The 17,214-nt window shown below is 42.7% G+C and overlaps 3 protein-coding genes across 4 annotated transcripts in view; all 3 read right to left on the reverse strand.

Annotated features, from left to right (window-relative positions):
• The window catches only part of ptpn4a (protein tyrosine phosphatase non-receptor type 4a), a 77,365-nt gene extending 69,539 nt beyond the window's left edge, over nucleotides 1–7,826 (reverse strand). For both annotated transcript variants that reach the window (XM_030428024.1, XM_030428023.1), the window contains exon 1: nucleotides 7,287–7,826. The gene's annotated coding sequence lies outside the window, so the exon portion shown is untranslated. The remainder of the gene's footprint in view (nucleotides 1–7,286) is intronic.
• A 3,176-nt stretch (nucleotides 7,827–11,002) lies between these two features.
• Nucleotides 11,003–14,020, reverse strand: tmem177 (transmembrane protein 177). Its single transcript, XM_030429344.1, has 3 exons — nucleotides 13,841–14,020; nucleotides 12,485–12,749; nucleotides 11,003–12,381 (listed from the first exon to the last, which is right to left on the reverse strand). The coding sequence occupies exons 2-3, from the start codon at nucleotides 12,683–12,685 to the stop codon at nucleotides 11,650–11,652; spliced, it is 933 nt and encodes a 310-aa protein (XP_030285204.1). The 5' UTR covers nucleotides 12,686–12,749; nucleotides 13,841–14,020; the 3' UTR covers nucleotides 11,003–11,649.
• Nucleotides 14,021–14,916: 896 nt separating this feature from the next.
• LOC115588714 (nuclear factor 7, brain-like) lies at nucleotides 14,917–16,347 on the reverse strand. The gene has a single exon (XM_030429488.1). It carries the CDS (start codon nucleotides 16,345–16,347, stop codon nucleotides 14,917–14,919), a length of 1,431 nt encoding a protein of 476 aa, XP_030285348.1.
• Nucleotides 16,348–17,214: the final 867 nt, after the last annotated feature.

Here is a 17,214-nt window from a genome sequence, read left to right on the forward strand (position 1 = left end):
AGTCATAACTCGCCTAGCATTCATTACAAAATGTAATCCACGGAAGAACCACGTAAAATAAGTCATCCGATTAGCAGCCAATCTTGTTGGCTCCATCACTCCATTGGTATGTTCACATGGTGCTCATCTGCTCGTCAATGACGTTGTGTAAAGTTTGGAAACAGAGGAGGGCCTCCAATGCTGCAATCTCTATGATTTGATTTTGATCAAACACAATCTAAAACTGCAAGATTGCCCACCCCTACCAGCAATAATCTATAACTAATCTCTAAAGACTACAGAGCTCTGGATGGATAATGTGAGGGAAAGGCTGTCACAATAAACTTCCCATGTTCAGAAAAATATAGACCAACAGGAATTGAGCTGTTAAACTAACAAAGGAGAATGAAGTAAACACATTTCAACAAAAGCCATACACCTACCACTGCTTCGAATACACCTAACACCCATTGATGCCAATCTGTTACCCCGTGTTTCCCACCTGCCCTGCCACCTTCCCTCCCATTCCAGGCCATTTCTGCTGCATCACACACCCAGTGATCATAACTAATCATGTTAATACTTTAATGTCTTTATGTTGCACTGTCCTAATCCAACCTCTGCAAGGCCAGCTAAGTCTATCAAGCAGCCCCTGAACTATAATCTAGCTCGCTTCATCTTCTCTCTCTGTTGGTATAATCTAGCCCTGCATTTTTCAGAAACTGGGTTAGAGCACACAAGTGACTCATGATAGGGCTGATACTGATGATGAATTACAACAGATATCTAGAGCCTCTATTTATGTTGCCAAGGCCTACAGGCTTGTGGGCTAGTGGAGTAAAAAGTCAATCTCACTGAATTAATCAGAGCATTTTGAGTCATTTTGATAGCAGTCCTGAGAAAAAGACGGACACAGTGATACAGTGAATCTTTTTACCACACCTGAGTAAGAAGTAGGGGGCCTGTCCCTAGCTCCTCTCCCTGGCTGGATAACATGCTGTTTCAGCTAATCAAACCATTATGAGTGCCCGCTAACTGAGAACACCATTACCATAATGTGCAGTTTCATCTGATTAGTTCTGCATGATCCAGATACGCCAACGCTGGACCAAGAGAGAGACAGAGAGGGAGAGAGGAGAGAAGGAGTAAGTGTCAGGGGAGGGGGTGGAAGAGGTGACCCTCATCCGACGAGAAATTATCCAAAATGAATTTTAAAAATGGAAAAGAAAGAGAGCTGAAACTACAACAGACTCCATGAAAAGATATCACTGAGGTATTTAATGATTTTTTCACAGAAATGCATCCACATGATTCTTTTACCAATCAAAACTGTTGTGGCAAAACTATTAATATGACACTACTTGCTTTCCATTTTGGAAGTCTAGATCTGTCGAGGCACCTTCATGTTGGCACTCTGTAACCGTCGTATCTTGTACAGAATAAACACAGCTGTGTTTGGGGCTCGGGAGACGATTTTCGCCACAGATTTGTGCCATATCCGCCCCAGCAACAGACCACTAACTAGCTGCCTTTCTGAGAGCTATCTGGCTGGAAATTTATGTGAATGGATGGCCGTTCCATGTTCCCTTGAGAACTGCCAGTCAGACAGACTGAAAGCGCTGCAGGTTAGGACAATGGTGGCGATCCGGGAGTGCTACCAGCCGGTGCCAAATTAGGCATATTTGTAAATCTATGGCGACAATTTTGCATTAAATTCAGGAATAATAGGAAAGTGATTTCCCTTAATGAAACTACCGACCCATGACACGAAAAATTCATGGGATAAGCTGGCACAAAATCACCAGTAACTTGGCAACAGTAAAGTCTGTCTGCCGCCACTGTTAAAGCTGGGGTTGGTTAAATTGTAGAAACCAGCACGAGCGAGCGAATTTTTAAAGTATCCAACCAAAAAATACAAGACTTATTGATTGCTGTAGGGGTGTTTTTCTCGAAATACAACAAATAATGTTTCTTGAGAAACTTGCCAACTCTAGCTTTTACTGAAATGGCAAAACTCTGCCCATCAAGTGCTCTGGTTACTGCTCTCCCCAACTGCAAATAGGACTGTGAGCGTTCCAAAGGGTTATAATAGAATGGGCAGGCAGCTGGTCCTCTTGGTTAAACATGAACAGGCTGCTCTTTGACAAGGCTGTCACTGACAGTCAGCATAGGTCAGAGAGAGACTTGTCTCACTTAAATAAAGAGGAGGATCTAATGAGGAATCTTAAAAAGGTATGTCAATTTGAAACACTCACAAGTGTGATTCTTCTCATTTGTGGTAAGGGTTTAACTTTACTCAGAATTCAAACAAAAAACTACATTAAAAGGTGACTGAAGTAAAAGTTAATTAATACGAACACTTTTTTCAAAGCTCTCCTGGCAGGCCTACTAAAATAAGATACGCAAATGCGAGCATCTTTGAAGCCTGATAATGTATCTTGCCTGCAGCACCCAGCCAGCAGTCTTCATACTAACACTGTCAGTTAACACCAATACTAAGCTGTCAGCACAACTGAGCACCACGCTGAGGGTGTGCCTTACCAACGCTGAGACCTACCAGACATAAGGTGTCAGGCACAGATAGAGAGAAAAAGGAAGAGCCGACACCTCAAAGCAGGCGAGAAAGGAAGAAGCTAAAGCTCATGGTGCACAGAGATGACATCCTCCTGGAGTGGCACAATTATGAGATAACACAGAATTAAAAAAAACACAGAATTTCGGCTCATAAATTCTCTAACAGCCTGTGTTCGCAGCCCATCCCACAGTGTATACACACCTCAGCCTTTCAACCCGGCAGGAACAATGGTTGACCTTTGACTTTTCTGCTATGTGTGCTCTGGTTTATGATGTTTAACTAGGAAGCTGTCATCTTTATGCATCTTCTCTACAGGCACCGGCCAAACCTGCTGAGACACATCTGCACAAGCGGCACGGTGATAAATTAGCGTTGAGAGGCCTGAGGATGTCAAAGTGGACATGAATTTGCTGCACCTCCTAGCTTGCCACATTAACAGTAATGAAACAGCATAATGCTTGCACCCTTCAACCGATGCATTTAAAATGTAGCACTAGCAGTAAAACAGAATTATTCAACACTGTGCCTCAGTTAATGGCCCCTCCAGCTCTGACTGAAACAATAGAATATCATTTATCAAGGAATACGAAGAAATTGCTTGCAAAACTCTAAAGATAACAAAATGTTTGCCTTTTGGTTTCAAGCTACAGGTAGTGTTGACTGACAGCTTCTCAAACAGTTTATATGCATAAATTACAGGCCTGTAATATACAAGTCAAGAGGACTGGCAGACATAACAGGCATTTTTTGGCAAATGTTAACCAACTAAGGTTGCAGCAGTTTCAAGAAGAGCCCAACCGATGCTGGATTTTTGAGGCCAATGATGATCAACTGTAAAATCCACAGGTAATTTAATGATCATAAGTGACCCCATTCATCTTTTTCTGCCAAATGTTTTCATTTTGGCCAACACATATGTCGATACCGATCCATGTATGCTAATAATATCGATCAGGCTATAGTTTCAAGGCACACCGCAATAGGAAATTTGATGGTTATCCTACCGTGTACATTTGCTTATCTACGGTATTGAACTCTGCCATAGACATCTTCTTTAAAACATACATCAATATATATTTCTAGAACCTGACCAACATATTGGATGTTTGATATTATTAGTCAATGTTGGTTTATCACAGATATATTAGTATCGTTTACTGATGTCATTTAAGACGATTAAGTTTATTACTAAATTGTTAGATATCCTGTGTTCGGCCGATATATCAGTATTGGAATTTTACTCCCTAAGATTAGAGTCGGCATCGCCCCAAAAAACGCATATTGGTCGAGCTCTATATATTTCAGGTTTATATTGATTCTAACTGATAATAACAATAATAATCAAGTAATACCGTGGTAATGTGAAAGTGACCTTCTGTGATGGTTATCTTGCCATAAAAATCTCATACCGTTGCAACACTAAAACCAACACATACAAATTCCTTGGTTGACTAAGAATCGTCAGGGAATACAGGAAGGGTAGATTACAATTTGCCTCCCCACCATATCCACCGTTACATCTTAGAAAGCTGCCTTTTGATCTGCTGATTATACTTAAGTCCCAACTTGCTCCCATGAGACCCCCCTTACCCCTGCTACCAGGTGCACCTGTGCCCCCCTCTGTCTTTAGCTATCCATGTCCTCCTCTCACTCCGCCTCACTTCTTACTATCTGCTGTCTCTTATACACACTTCTGCTGTACACCATGGGGATGGCAGGTTCAGGTGTGCTGCTCAAGTAAACCAGGGCCATTGCTACAGGCAATTTCATCTTCACCAGCTGAGTCCAGCCACTCTCGTAACTTAAGACTTCTTCGTGTTCAGCAGAGAAACGGCAAAACTATTTCAAGTCCACTACAGGCTTCTCCTCAGCATTCCAGTGATTAATCTATAATATGCGTATTAACAAAAACTGGTCACAGTGCATGTTGGCAAAACCATGAAAACAAACTTTGCTGGGTCGTGTTTGGAGCACAGCCACCAGTCCTTCTGTGTGTTTCAGCTATCAGAGATGGGATGATCAGGATTGTGTTGTTAAAGAAACCCGACTTTCCTACTTGACTCTGGTCGAGCTCAGAATCCACTGTGGCAAAATAACCCTGACTACCACTATAGCTTTAATATATAATGTGGTGGCAATCAACAGCCTGGAATGGTGTCCCAAATAAAAAATGTGCAACATGGCAGGCCTAATTCCCAAGATAAGTAGTTCAGCTTCAGCGACCATTAGACGGGATTCCCAAACGTATTCAGGTCAAGACCAACCACAAACCCCCATCATTCGGACCCCCATCTGCCGAGTTTTTCGGTTAAATGGATTCCTTCAGGGATTTTAACCAATTTCTTTAATTCGTAATCATAATCTGCAACAATAATGAGAAATATGTCGGAGGTCTTTTCCAAAATCCAACCCATACTAAGGCTACTCAATGGCAAAATTTTAAAAAAATCATCTTGTATTTATTTTTGTATTTTTCACTTAACAGATTACTTTTTTTATATATATATTCTCATACTAGTATTATTACATTTCATTTGATGTATTCAAAAAGCAAGCATTTGTAATTTGTAAAAGATAGTTAGTTCTCACCAGTGTCAGAATCTGCCCTGAAAAAAAACATACCGTCACTAACAACCCAAATTTCGTATTGACTTGATAATGTAGAAAAGCTACTCGCAAAATTACAAAGGATATACACATCATGTCATTTGGCTTGGAGGCTTCTGGTGCCACCTTCACAGATCTCATCATACAGTAATCAAATAAAGTAAGAGATATTTCGCTTGATGTTTTATTCTGTAAGACATCCAAATGTTTAATTTGCATTTTGTGAATAATTTTGGTCCCAATATATAATTCAATACATTTGATTTGACTCTGCGTATCCATGCACATGCACCGGAGGTGCTGCAATTTCTCGATTACAAGATGCATCGTGATGCTGACTTAGAGGATTCTGCATCGATGCAGAGACGGGGCATAATCGAGAGTCTGCGGCCTATGTTGATTGTTGATTGTCCAATATTGTTCAATAAAAGTTACAGTGCAACGTTTATGATGTAGGAGTATTTTTTTTCTAAACGGGCATCTCGGCCCTCATGTTGGATTTTATGAACTTGGACGAGAGCCATCAGTAATAACAGTTACAGCAAGCCCAGCTAATCAGCCAAGATCTGAGGAGGCGCTGTCAACTTGGCCATTCAGCTCTGAGAGAGGTGTGTGTGCAGCAGAGTCAATACATTCCTTATCTTAACGCTGCCATGTGAAAACAATATTACTGAAGATCACAACAAAACGTGTGAGGCACTGCAGACGGATAAATGTTTTGGTTTGGTGATGTTCATGTATTGAATAGATGCAGTAGACTGATTATTGGAAGGACTTTCTGAGCCACGTGCAGTGACACAGATCAACTAGAATGCCATTCATTGAGATCATCTCTGCGTTTGAATCGCTGACAGCTGAATCGTAACGGAATCGTGAGGCCGGTGAAGAGTCCCACCTCGAACATGCACCCATATCCCGATAACTAATTTTTTGAGTGGTGTACATTCAAGGGTTGGAAAAACCTGAACCCCCCTCCCCACACAGCTACTGGATTCTCATTCACAATTCCCTCCCATCCCATTCAGAACCAGTCCCGTCTCTGAGCCCTCAGCCTTCTGAAGTCATTGTGCAGTTTAGACGGAGAAAAGGACAAGAACAGAGCCAGGGGGAGGGAGGGAGGGAGAGATAGAGGCTAGACAAACAGGACAGAGCAGGGTCCATATGATCTCAGCAGCGGCAGCAGACTGGCGAGCAGCAGGCAGCGGAGGAGCCGACTGCGACCCAAAAGATGTGGCAGGGATGGTGGAGGATTACGTCATCGAGAAAAAGGAGGACGCCTCATCACAGCAAAAAAAAAAAAAAAAAAACCCTCACATCCATTACTTAACACCACAGAGTTAGCAGACATGGGCTGCTTTTTCTGGCATACACATCAGGATGAAAATGAGCAGTTACTCATGCACTGTAAGCAGATTGCACATTTTTGTTTTAACAACCGGTGCAATGAATTACAACAACAACAACAAAACCAAATGCATCTTATATGGAAGATCTGTATTCAATATATATATGTTCACCAAGAAGCAAATCAGCTCATTAATCACTAATTAATGGCTTTAAGACGCGATACAGGAATGTCATATTTATTTACAGCCAACTGACTGGATCCCCTGAACGCCACCTGGACTCTGTCATTAAAGGGCTTATTGTGCGCTGTGTAATGAATTAGCTATTAACGGCCTTGTTTAACTGAATTATAAATGTCGACTTAAGGAGGGCCAAGCAACCTTTAAACACTAATTCAATAAACATTTAAAATGCTCAAGAACGCTGCGCACACAGGGATTAGCTCCCGTTTCGCAGCTACATAAAGTATGCTGCGAGATATTGAATGAGCTAGCTAACAAGCTACACAACCACTGGCTATTACGGTTAGGGATTAAAAATGTACGTTAAGGCTATTTATTATATTTCTTCTAACCCCACTCGAACAGACACATGTGTATCTACAAACCGAGCCCTTTAGATAAGCGTCACCTCTGTGTTATTTCGCAACGTTAGCCGTTTTAGCTGTGCGGGGAGCAACTTGGATAAAAGTGACAGCGCTAAGCTAGCTAGCTAGCTAGCTAACGTCAGCTGGCTGTAAAAACTGGTGGCCTGTGAATGAGCGTCTTTTTTTTCTTACCGTCATAAACTGCTCCAGGGGCGTCCAGTTTTTAAGGAATATATTTTTTGCTGTATGAGGAAATGGTTTGTGTGGGGGCGATATAGCCCGAACATCCAAGATCAGTTCACCCGCTGCCGATGAAACCCGAGCATCATCACTATCACCGTCTTCATCAGCACTTGGAGTCCGGCGCTGCTTCACACACATCCATCCAGCAGAGCGGGGCCTCCTCCGGGCTCGACCATGCAACTGGCTCGGCGACGACGGATAATCCACAAGACGGGAGCCCCCGCAGTAACCATTGGCTAGACACGGCGACTAGCAGTCATTTCAGGTCGAGGGGATGAAAAATATATTCCCACGGAGGCGTAAAAATGGAGAGACGTGGTCAGCGGAGAGGTCGCGAGTGAAAATATTTGGATATTAAATCAGAGGAAAGGCAAATGTTGCGTTTGTGACTTTCCCAACATGAGCCCGGTCCGTTGTAGTCAGCGTCCCCTGCTCTCTCTGCAGCTGCTCTGCTCTGCCTGCCCTTCTGCCTTGCAGCACAGCAGCGATCAGCAGAGCGACGTAATGGCGTAAAGTGAGCGCGCAGGGGCGGGGCCACGGAGCGGGAGGCGCGCGGTTTGTTTTCGAGCGCACCCTTTACCTGGAACGTGAGCGATTAAGGAGACAACAGTGACATCATGGTGACTTTAATGTGTGTCCGTGAAGGCAACTTAAAGTTAAATGTCAAAAAACTCCCACTGCTAATGTGAAATACATGTAAGGTAAACAGAAGGATTTTTTAAAAAGAGATTTGTGTCTCATCATGTCATCATAGGCTTCATTATAGACGCTAGAGGCACAATTAAAAATAATTATTCTTATCTCATAATATATCAGACTGTGAACCTTTATCTGCCTGCTCATCCCTGTGTGTCCAAGGCCATGCCTTCATTTTGAAAGATCCAGGCTATTTCATTGTTCTATAGAGGTTATTTGGGCATTTTGTGGAAAGTAACTAAAAAGTAGTGTAATAAGTGATTTATTACTCTACTCAATTTACTAAAGGATCAAAAGTAAAACCAATTTCAGTGATGGAATCTAACATTTATTTAAGTACTGTAGCTAATTAAAATTTTTGAGGCCTCACTTAAGTATTTCCAATGTCTGCTACTTTGCACTTCAACTCAGCTGCATTTTAAAAACAGATAATGTACTTTTTACTCCACTACATCTTTTTTATAACTTCAGTTACAAATTACTTTACTGCAGATTAGTAGTTCATTAGGAAACACACGCAACAGCACTGTGTGTGAAAACATGGTGAACACGTTCACATGAGTGTATTAATGTAGTGGAGTAAAAAGTTACATTTTTGCTTCTGAAAATGTAGTAAAGTGGAAGTATATAGCAGCAGAAAGTAAAAAATACTCAAGCGCAGCTTCAAAATTGTGTATTTGAGTAAATGTGCTTAGTTACATTCCTTCATAACACAATATTGTACATTTATATTATAAGTGCGTGCTGCGTCAGAGACGAAGCAGATCTTAATTAATGCATTTTATCAGCAAGAAGATTAAAAATAAAATGCTGATTCTGATAATCAGATAGATGCTGGATATCAAATACGATAATGGTTAATAATAATGCTGTGTTGACAATGGTATCTGATATGTATTGCAAAAATCCTTCGGTGTATTCTGTTGATGCATCTCAAGGCTCTTTTCTGCACTGTTGGCAGAAAAGAGCCTCAGCAGTGGGAATTTATGGCATTTTATATCTTACACACACACACACACACACACACACACACACACACACACACACACACACACACACACTGTAGTTGGAGCCCTGTCTCTCCAGGAGCCTGATTTATTTCCAGCATGAGACTCTCAGAACGAATGTAATTATGAAAATGTCCTCTTCCACTTCGAGTCCGAGCCTGCCCATTCACACCACAGCACTGTACTGTAGCTCCGTCATTCATACACACTGTAAATGAAAGGCAGTGACTGGACTGGGAGAGCGGTAACGTGGGCTCTACTGACCTCAAGTGGCTCAAAGAGAAACAGCCTTCGGTGCGGCTAACAATGGGCCATTGTACAGTGGCTCTGTTTGGCATACAATGAAGTAAGCAGATGAAGCGGAGTGTTGAGAGCGAGACAATACGCCCAGTGTTGTCGATATTCATATCTAAAAAGACACTTTGTGGTCGGGTAAATGATGGAGTAAGACCTACAAATTCACTCAAAGCTTTCCTTTTTTTTTCTTTTACACAGAAACATTCCCAATTAGTTATGTATTTATTGATTTTCTCTCCACGAGGCCTCGTGATGAAGGGGGATTCTTTCGGTGCGGTGACACAAAAGCATTCCCTGATGAGGAGCTGCTCACACAGTCTGCTGCAATGGCCGCGGATGCCGGAGCGAATTCTGCACCTTGCTCAAGGGCACTTAATGAATGAAAGGATGCTCGCTGTCAAGAGGACACTGAACCCGAGCTGTCCCGATGAACAGCAGTCCCTCTGATTCACCAGCTCTGACGCCTGCATGCTTTTTCATGTGCAGGTTTCATCCGGACATGAGCCTTCTCGCTTTGATTCTATTGACCCGACAGAAAGGGGGGGGGGAAACCAGGATGGATGCTGGATCCCACTCAGCGCGGTCCACCTGAGGACAATACTGTAAAATGTCAGCGTATGTCTCCGTGCAACGCTATTAATTACACGCTTCTATATTTAGTTCTGTCCACGGGGTACGAGATCGTAATTAAAACAGCGTATCTGAGCCTTGTTAATATGCAGACAGACGACCTGAGGGAACTCGGGCCGCTGTGTGATGAGTTCCGAGTCACAATAAGCTGCGCATTAAGATTATTATCACTAAATAAATTAGTTAGGGTCATGCAAATGATGTGAGAGTTGCTGGAAATCTGGCTTGAGAGGAATTAAAGAACGCCGCTGTTTCATTATAATGAACACAATTAGAGGTTTTCCATAGAATAATAAATAGAAGCCTGCAGGTAAAAAAAAAAAAAGATGGAGCTTCTTTTAAGCCTGGTTAAAAATGCCTGTTCCATAAAAATATACTTTATGTATGCAGATGTGTTTTGTGTGAGGATTCATTGCACCTGAAAATGAAGTTACTAACAAACAATGAATTTCAGTTACAAAGAAACATTCAGCTGAACAGCGAAGACTTAAAAATCAAGGTCAAAACCTTGAGTGTGTTTATTAGTTAAAGGCTCCATGCTGAAGATGGTGCTTCATGGTCATCGGCCTATGTTGCGGTGCATCCCCTTTGTATTTCTGAGAACTGATCCATTGATTCTACAGAGAGGAGAAATTAAAGGGTTTAAGCTTATGAGATAAAAAAAAAAAAATGCAAAATTGTCTTTTTTGGAAACAATGGGGTTTAGCTATTTCTTCAGTAGCCTGTTGTTCCACTGGATACACCATGAGGAGACATCTTGCTGCTTAGTTGCTGTTTTTTTTAAATGTCATTTTTCAGTGCTGTGATTAAAAACCACTGCAACAAAATTCCCACTCACCCTGATTTTAATGTGGTTACAGCAGCAAGACTAGACAAATGTAGAGAGGGAAACATTTTTTGTAATTTGGGTGAACCGTCTCATTAAACTGAGTGTTTTGCAACACTATATCATTACTAACAGGTTCTAAACATAAAGACTACAGCTTATTGTGCATGACAAAGACCACTCACCCCTGTCTATTTCATTACACGCTCTGAAAAGGTTTTAAAAATGTTTATTCATACACGGGGTGCAGCATGAACCATCTCAATTACGTCTTTGCTGGATAAATAAAACATTTGACACGGAACTTTAGCAGACCGTCTTGTAATTTGCACAGATCCTCACTTCAGGATATATACAGTATTGCAAAAAATAACATTCACCACACTTTCTGCGAAATCTATGTTAATTCTTTTTCAGAGCCCGACAGATATATCGGTTGGTCGATACTGGCCAATCACACATATCAGTCGCAGCCTGTATGTTGTTGATATGGGCTGATATGAAAACTGAAAGTTTATTGTAAAGCAATGAAATTTTCTGCCTCCATGAAATTTCTTCGCCACAATAATGTTTGATAACCACATCTGAGGGATCACTGCGAAAAATGTGTGCATATCAAATGATATATCAGTAATCAATCAATTTTACTCCCTAATATCAGTATCGGCACCAAAAATTGCACATCGGTCGAGCTCTATTTCCTTTGGACAGATCTGACTTTACTGCTTAATAAAGCTGAGGAAGCCACCTAATTATTTTCAAGACTACTCAGAGCTAATCACAACTCAAAGTAGGTCGTGACAGGTTCAAGTGAGCCCCACTGACATGTATCTTTATCCTCAACACACAGTTCTTGTCAAACTTTTTCATTTTTCAGCATAGCGAGGATCCCTTCCCTCCTGGATGTGTACGGCGTGTGTTTCAGCTGAAGGATGTTAGCGGGAAACAAGTTCCCACTGGGAGCGTACATGTTCTCTCCCTTCTCCCCCATCAGGGAGCGCAGTGTCTTGTTCCTGGACAGAATCTTATCGTAAAACTCCACCCCTCCTCTGGTGTAATCGCGGGACACGCTCGCCGCACGCTGGTCCGAGGTGAAGTCGACCCAGTGACTGACAGCATCCGAAGTGAGGAGGTAGGACACGCCGCCGAGCCCCAGCGCCACAACGTTCGCGACCCCGCGAAACAGTGCGGGTCCGACGTGGAGCCCCAACATCTGCTTCAGCACCACGCTGTACACCCACACCCCGCCCAGACAGAGCGGGGCAACGGCGGCAGTCAGAACAGGTCCTCCGGATTGCAAGCGGGCCACTTCTCGTGCGATGGCAAATTTCTGCGCCTCTTTGGAAAACAGCAGTGCCTCCTTTAGAGCCGAGCCGGTTTCGCTGCTCCAGTCCACAGTTTCGCCGTTGATGAAAATATAGCGGTTGGTGATTCCACTCGGGTCGTCGACGGTGCTGTTAAAGTTGGCAGGGATGCCGATGTGGGCCCCTTTAGGAAGCCAAGGGACGCCAGCACTAACAGGGTGGAAGCCAAAGGAGGCGAAGGCGGTGAAATTATTGGGTGAGCTGACACCATAGTCCTTCAACACCTGCAAATGACGAAAAGAACAATGAAATGTGTGATGTACTTGCGAAAAATGCTATCAAAATCAATCTCGCCGTGAGAAAGGAAAGGAGAGAACAAAACACTACCTGTTGGAAAACATCCTCGAGATTCTCCGATAGCGTGACCGGTTCTTTTTTGAACCAGGCCTGATAGAGGGGACGGAAGGTCATGTCAGGGAAAACATGGTAGCACAAGTTGGCTGCAAAGACACCGGCACAGCCCGTCGCAAGCAGAGGAGTGCGGTACTTCTGAAGAAACACAGAATACTTGAAGAATTGGGAGGCCATGTCGCGTCTTTTTGTTTAAGAGGTTTTGTGTCACTCGGGTGCTGCAGACTTCAGTAGGTGGCATCTGTGAAGGAAGGAGACAAGAGTGCATGAGTATGACAACACGCCTCATGAGTGAATTGAAAGAGGTGAAGTATAAATAAAGTGTCTCTCTGAAGGACAGTAACTTTACTACAAGGTAAAGGTAAAGGTAAAGATACTGTATAAAAATGACTTGAGTAAAAATCTTAAGCATCTTGAGTATCTGATATGACATTAAACGTTATTGTCTGGCAATTCATGTACTTGTATCAAAATTAAAAGTAAATTAAACACACATTTACCTGACCAATAATATGAATTAGATTTTTTTTATGATTGTAGATAAAGATAAATCAATTTTAAAATGTACTGTTTTGGCTCTGATGCAGCATGCAATCTGCAAAGTATCTAGTAACTAAAGTTATCAAATGATACTCCCTTTAAGGAGAGTAAAAATGTACAATATTTGCCTTCAAACTATATTCAGTTAGCTTAGTTAACAAGGGTACAATATCGTCCCTGATCATTATGTCTTACCAACGAAGACATCAATACCAGCAGAACATGAGCTGACATAACTAAGTTACATACAATAAAACATGTTTCAGTATAAATGAGAAACTATTGAGGGTTATATTTGGGCAATGCTGAGTGATTTATCATCATAATGTACCATTATTTGATGTTGAGCTGACTCCTGAGAGTTAGCTTATTATCAACACAGTGTAAAAGTGGGATGTTTGAGAACATAACATCATGGTGAGGCTTGAATCTTCTGTCTGCTTTGGTAAAGAATGCTTATATACCGCATATATCAGCACTGCCGAATTGAAGTTAGCATGCAAGTACATGCTAACAGCTACCTCTAGATGTTGCACGTCGTTGAAATACAAGAAAATGACGCTAAAATACATTTTTAAAATATATCGTGAACTAACTCCAGCGCTGCAAACAGACATATTGAGCTAGTAGATAGTATTTTTACTACGTTTTCTACATTGTACAGTGACCTTAGCTAACGGACAAATATGAAAACGCTCCCAGTAGCGTTACCTTATTAAATGGAGACACAATGAGGCTAAAAACATCTGCGTTTATTGTCTTTAAAGCAACGAAATATGTTTCTAAACTCACATGTTCTCCTCATCTTCACAAGGACGGCAGCAGAGTACAGTACGGAGCTGTTACATGATGACAGAAAGTTCTGCCGTAAAGCTGTGGGTGGCTTTACGACAGTGTGTCGTAAATGAGGAGCTCACAAGTTTTCACTCCTCAACCCTTCAGTTTAATAGACCAGAAAAGGTGTAACACATGTATAAAACTCTTGTACATAAAAATATATATACTTTTTTATAGGCTATCTTTTTTTAAACCTTATGCTCCTCATGTATTAAGGACATAAGTATAAATAAAACATGCAGAAATTAATAATTATGCACAGAAATAAATGAATAAGTACATAAATAATGAAACACATAAATACACGAAAAATAAATACATTTTGGAACTGAAAAAAGGCTATTTTTGTGTCCTTTACATGTATTTATTGTTTTCAGTTCTCGTCTTAATTTCACACATCGTGATGATTTCCATAATAAATAGATGTAAGAAAAGTTTGAGGTAGCATTCCTGTGGTCATCATGTGATCAATCATGTGAACCACCAATCAATTAGCATAGTTAATAAGCATATGTGGGAATAACATTGAGGTGACTTGTTACAGAAGAAAAGCGGCATTCATTTGTTAAGTAGTCACACAGTCTGATGATGTCATGTATGTCTCACTCTTTTTCAGAGACAAAGTTTTATTCTTTTATATAACAACACAGAGAACAGAACATTTTTGTTTAACAGAAACATAAAAAGATGCATATAAATGTGGAATCAGTGTCAACAACAAAATAAGGCCGCAATGGTGTGTCAGGGAAATAAAGAAGAAATTAATCTGTGATTATTTTCACAATATTTCCGTCAAATGTCAAAAAAAGAATGATCAGAATCTCCCAAGGGCCAAAGTGTCATCAGTCTAGCAAAAATATAACAAATAACTATCATTTACAATCATAAACTACAAAGGAAAACAACCAATCTTACGTTTAAGAATATTCTAAATATGCATCTTTTATCAAAAACGGCTTCAATACAGCTCAACATTTCTTTGCAGTTTCCCTGTTTTCATTGTGTAGTGTCCTGGTTTTAGATGCAGTGATTCAGGAGATGGAGGACACATGGATGATTTGATGATGACCCTCCTGCAACACTTTCACAGACAGTTTCGGGGGCAGGATCTTCAGTGGGACGTTGCTCCAGGTGTTGAAGTATGGAAACATTATGTCAGTGAATGAGTGCCTGAAGGTGTGTATGACGGTGTCGGTGTCAGCATCAGAGAAGACCAGCTTTCCTTTGTCCCGGTCCAGGTCCAGGTGCACATTGATCCTCCACAGCTCGCCCCTCGGTGCGGGGACAGGCGTTTGGCGTGACGGGGAGAACGCCGTGAATTTACCGCGGCTGAACCTCAGCATCCACAACCCGGAGGGTATGTCTTTCTTCCTCTGGGCTTCCTGTGCCATCACACCCAGCGCCCATTCCTGGTTGCCTCCGATCTCCACGTCCCAGCTGTGAGTCCCGGACCTGTAGCCCCTGCAGCCCAGGACGCTGCGGTGCTGGTTCATCCTCTCCGGCTGGCTGTGCGTCAGAGCAACGAGGGGCAGTTTCGGTCCGCAGCTCACGCTGGTCAAACCCTGGGACAGCTGGAGCTCTCGGTGGGCGGTGCAGGGGTTGAGGATCACAGGGGCGCACGACACTTTCTCCTTCATGTTGCACCACACGCTGTAGCTCATGTTCCCCAGATGTTTGACCACGTCGATCGGGGCTCCTGTCGCCAGCTTCAGATCATCCGGCAGGGAGCGCTGGACTTTCCTCGTCAGGGCATCTGCTCTCAGCAGGAAGGACGCGTCTTCATCCCGCATCGCTTCCTCCATGCTCTTGATGGTTTTTTCCAGGAGCTGTATCCTAAAGCTCCAAACGTCGAGGCTGCTCTCCATCATGTCCGACTTGCTCCGCAGTTCTTGCCTCAGCGCCTCGATCCTGGACCTCTCCTCCTGCAGCTGAAACTCCCTGAGCACCCTGAACTCCTCCTTTATCTTCTCCTCTGTGTCCCGAGCTTGAGCCGCCAGTTCTTTGGTCGTTCTTTCAAGGTTCCCCTTCATCTCAGTAAAGAGTTTCACTTTCTCCATCATGGGCTTCAGGTGCTCCAGCAGCTCGCGCCTGCGCAGCTCGGCGGCCTCGCTCACCGGCACGCACGCGTGGCGACTGTGCTGCTGCGAGTCCCGACACACGACGCAGATTGGGTGCCGGTGGTCCAGGCAGTACAGCTTCAGCCTCTCGGAGTGCAGGCTACAGACGAGCCTGGACCCCACCTCCAGGAGAAAGGCCTCGCACATGTTCTTCAGCACCAGGTTGCGAGGTGGTCTTCTGGCTCGAGACACCTTCTTACACACGGGACATTCCCGGACTCGTTTCGTCTCCCACCATGACTGGACACAGGCGCCACAGAAGCTGTGGCTACACGGGAGGAGGACAGGGTCTTTAAAAGTATCGTGGCAGACGGGACAGGAGAGCTCCTTCTGGACGGACCACATCTCTGTTAACTTTCGTTTCCTCTGCTTCTTCAGGACTTTCAATTCTTCTGACGGCCAGTGAACAGCGCCCCCTCCTGGCGGAAGTGAAAACAAATTCAATCCTGTATTTTCAACTAATACATTACCAGCAACCATTATTATAATCAAAACATTTTTTTTAATGCTATTAGTACTTTATACGTAATACATTATAAATAGGTTAAAAGAAACATATTTAACAGCAGAACTACGTCAATTGTAACAGCGATATCCCAGACTCCCTTACAAAAAGCGTGAATTTAAGAGTTGTTGCATCATGAGGAGAAACTGAACAAACTTTATTAAGTGGCTACAAAACAGACACACACACACACACACACACACACACACAGGGCTGATTGATCTCAAACTGAACTAAAATCTTCTCATGCAGGTGTACCGTCACCTTTCCACGACCCCATACACAACTTTCAAAGATCAAAGTTGAAACAGTTTCAGACACAACCATCAAAAGACATTGTTTACTAACACTTCTACATTCAGAGTGTAAACGTGCTGCAGGTGACAGAACCCTCAGTTCTCTCTTGGCTGCAGAACACAGGTCTGGGACCAGCGGGTGAAGCAGCAGCTTGTTCTCCTGTGGTGGTCGCGGTCGCCCTCTCAGGTCGCCTTGTTGGTTTATATTGTTCACATTTTATATTTATATGAACATATTTATATTGTTCAGGTTTTTATCAAATTAAGAACATAGCCAGAGTCCGCCCGTTTCTCTCCCAGGCCAGTACGGAGGTGCTAATGCATGCTTTTATTTCCTGTCGCTTAGATTATTGTAATGCCCTGCTCTCTGGTCTTCCCAAAAAGAGTACTCTAAATCTCCAATTATTACAA

Source organism: Sparus aurata, chromosome 9 (assembly GCF_900880675.1).
Source record: "Sparus aurata chromosome 9, fSpaAur1.1, whole genome shotgun sequence".
Taxonomy (NCBI): domain Eukaryota; kingdom Metazoa; phylum Chordata; class Actinopteri; order Spariformes; family Sparidae; genus Sparus; species Sparus aurata.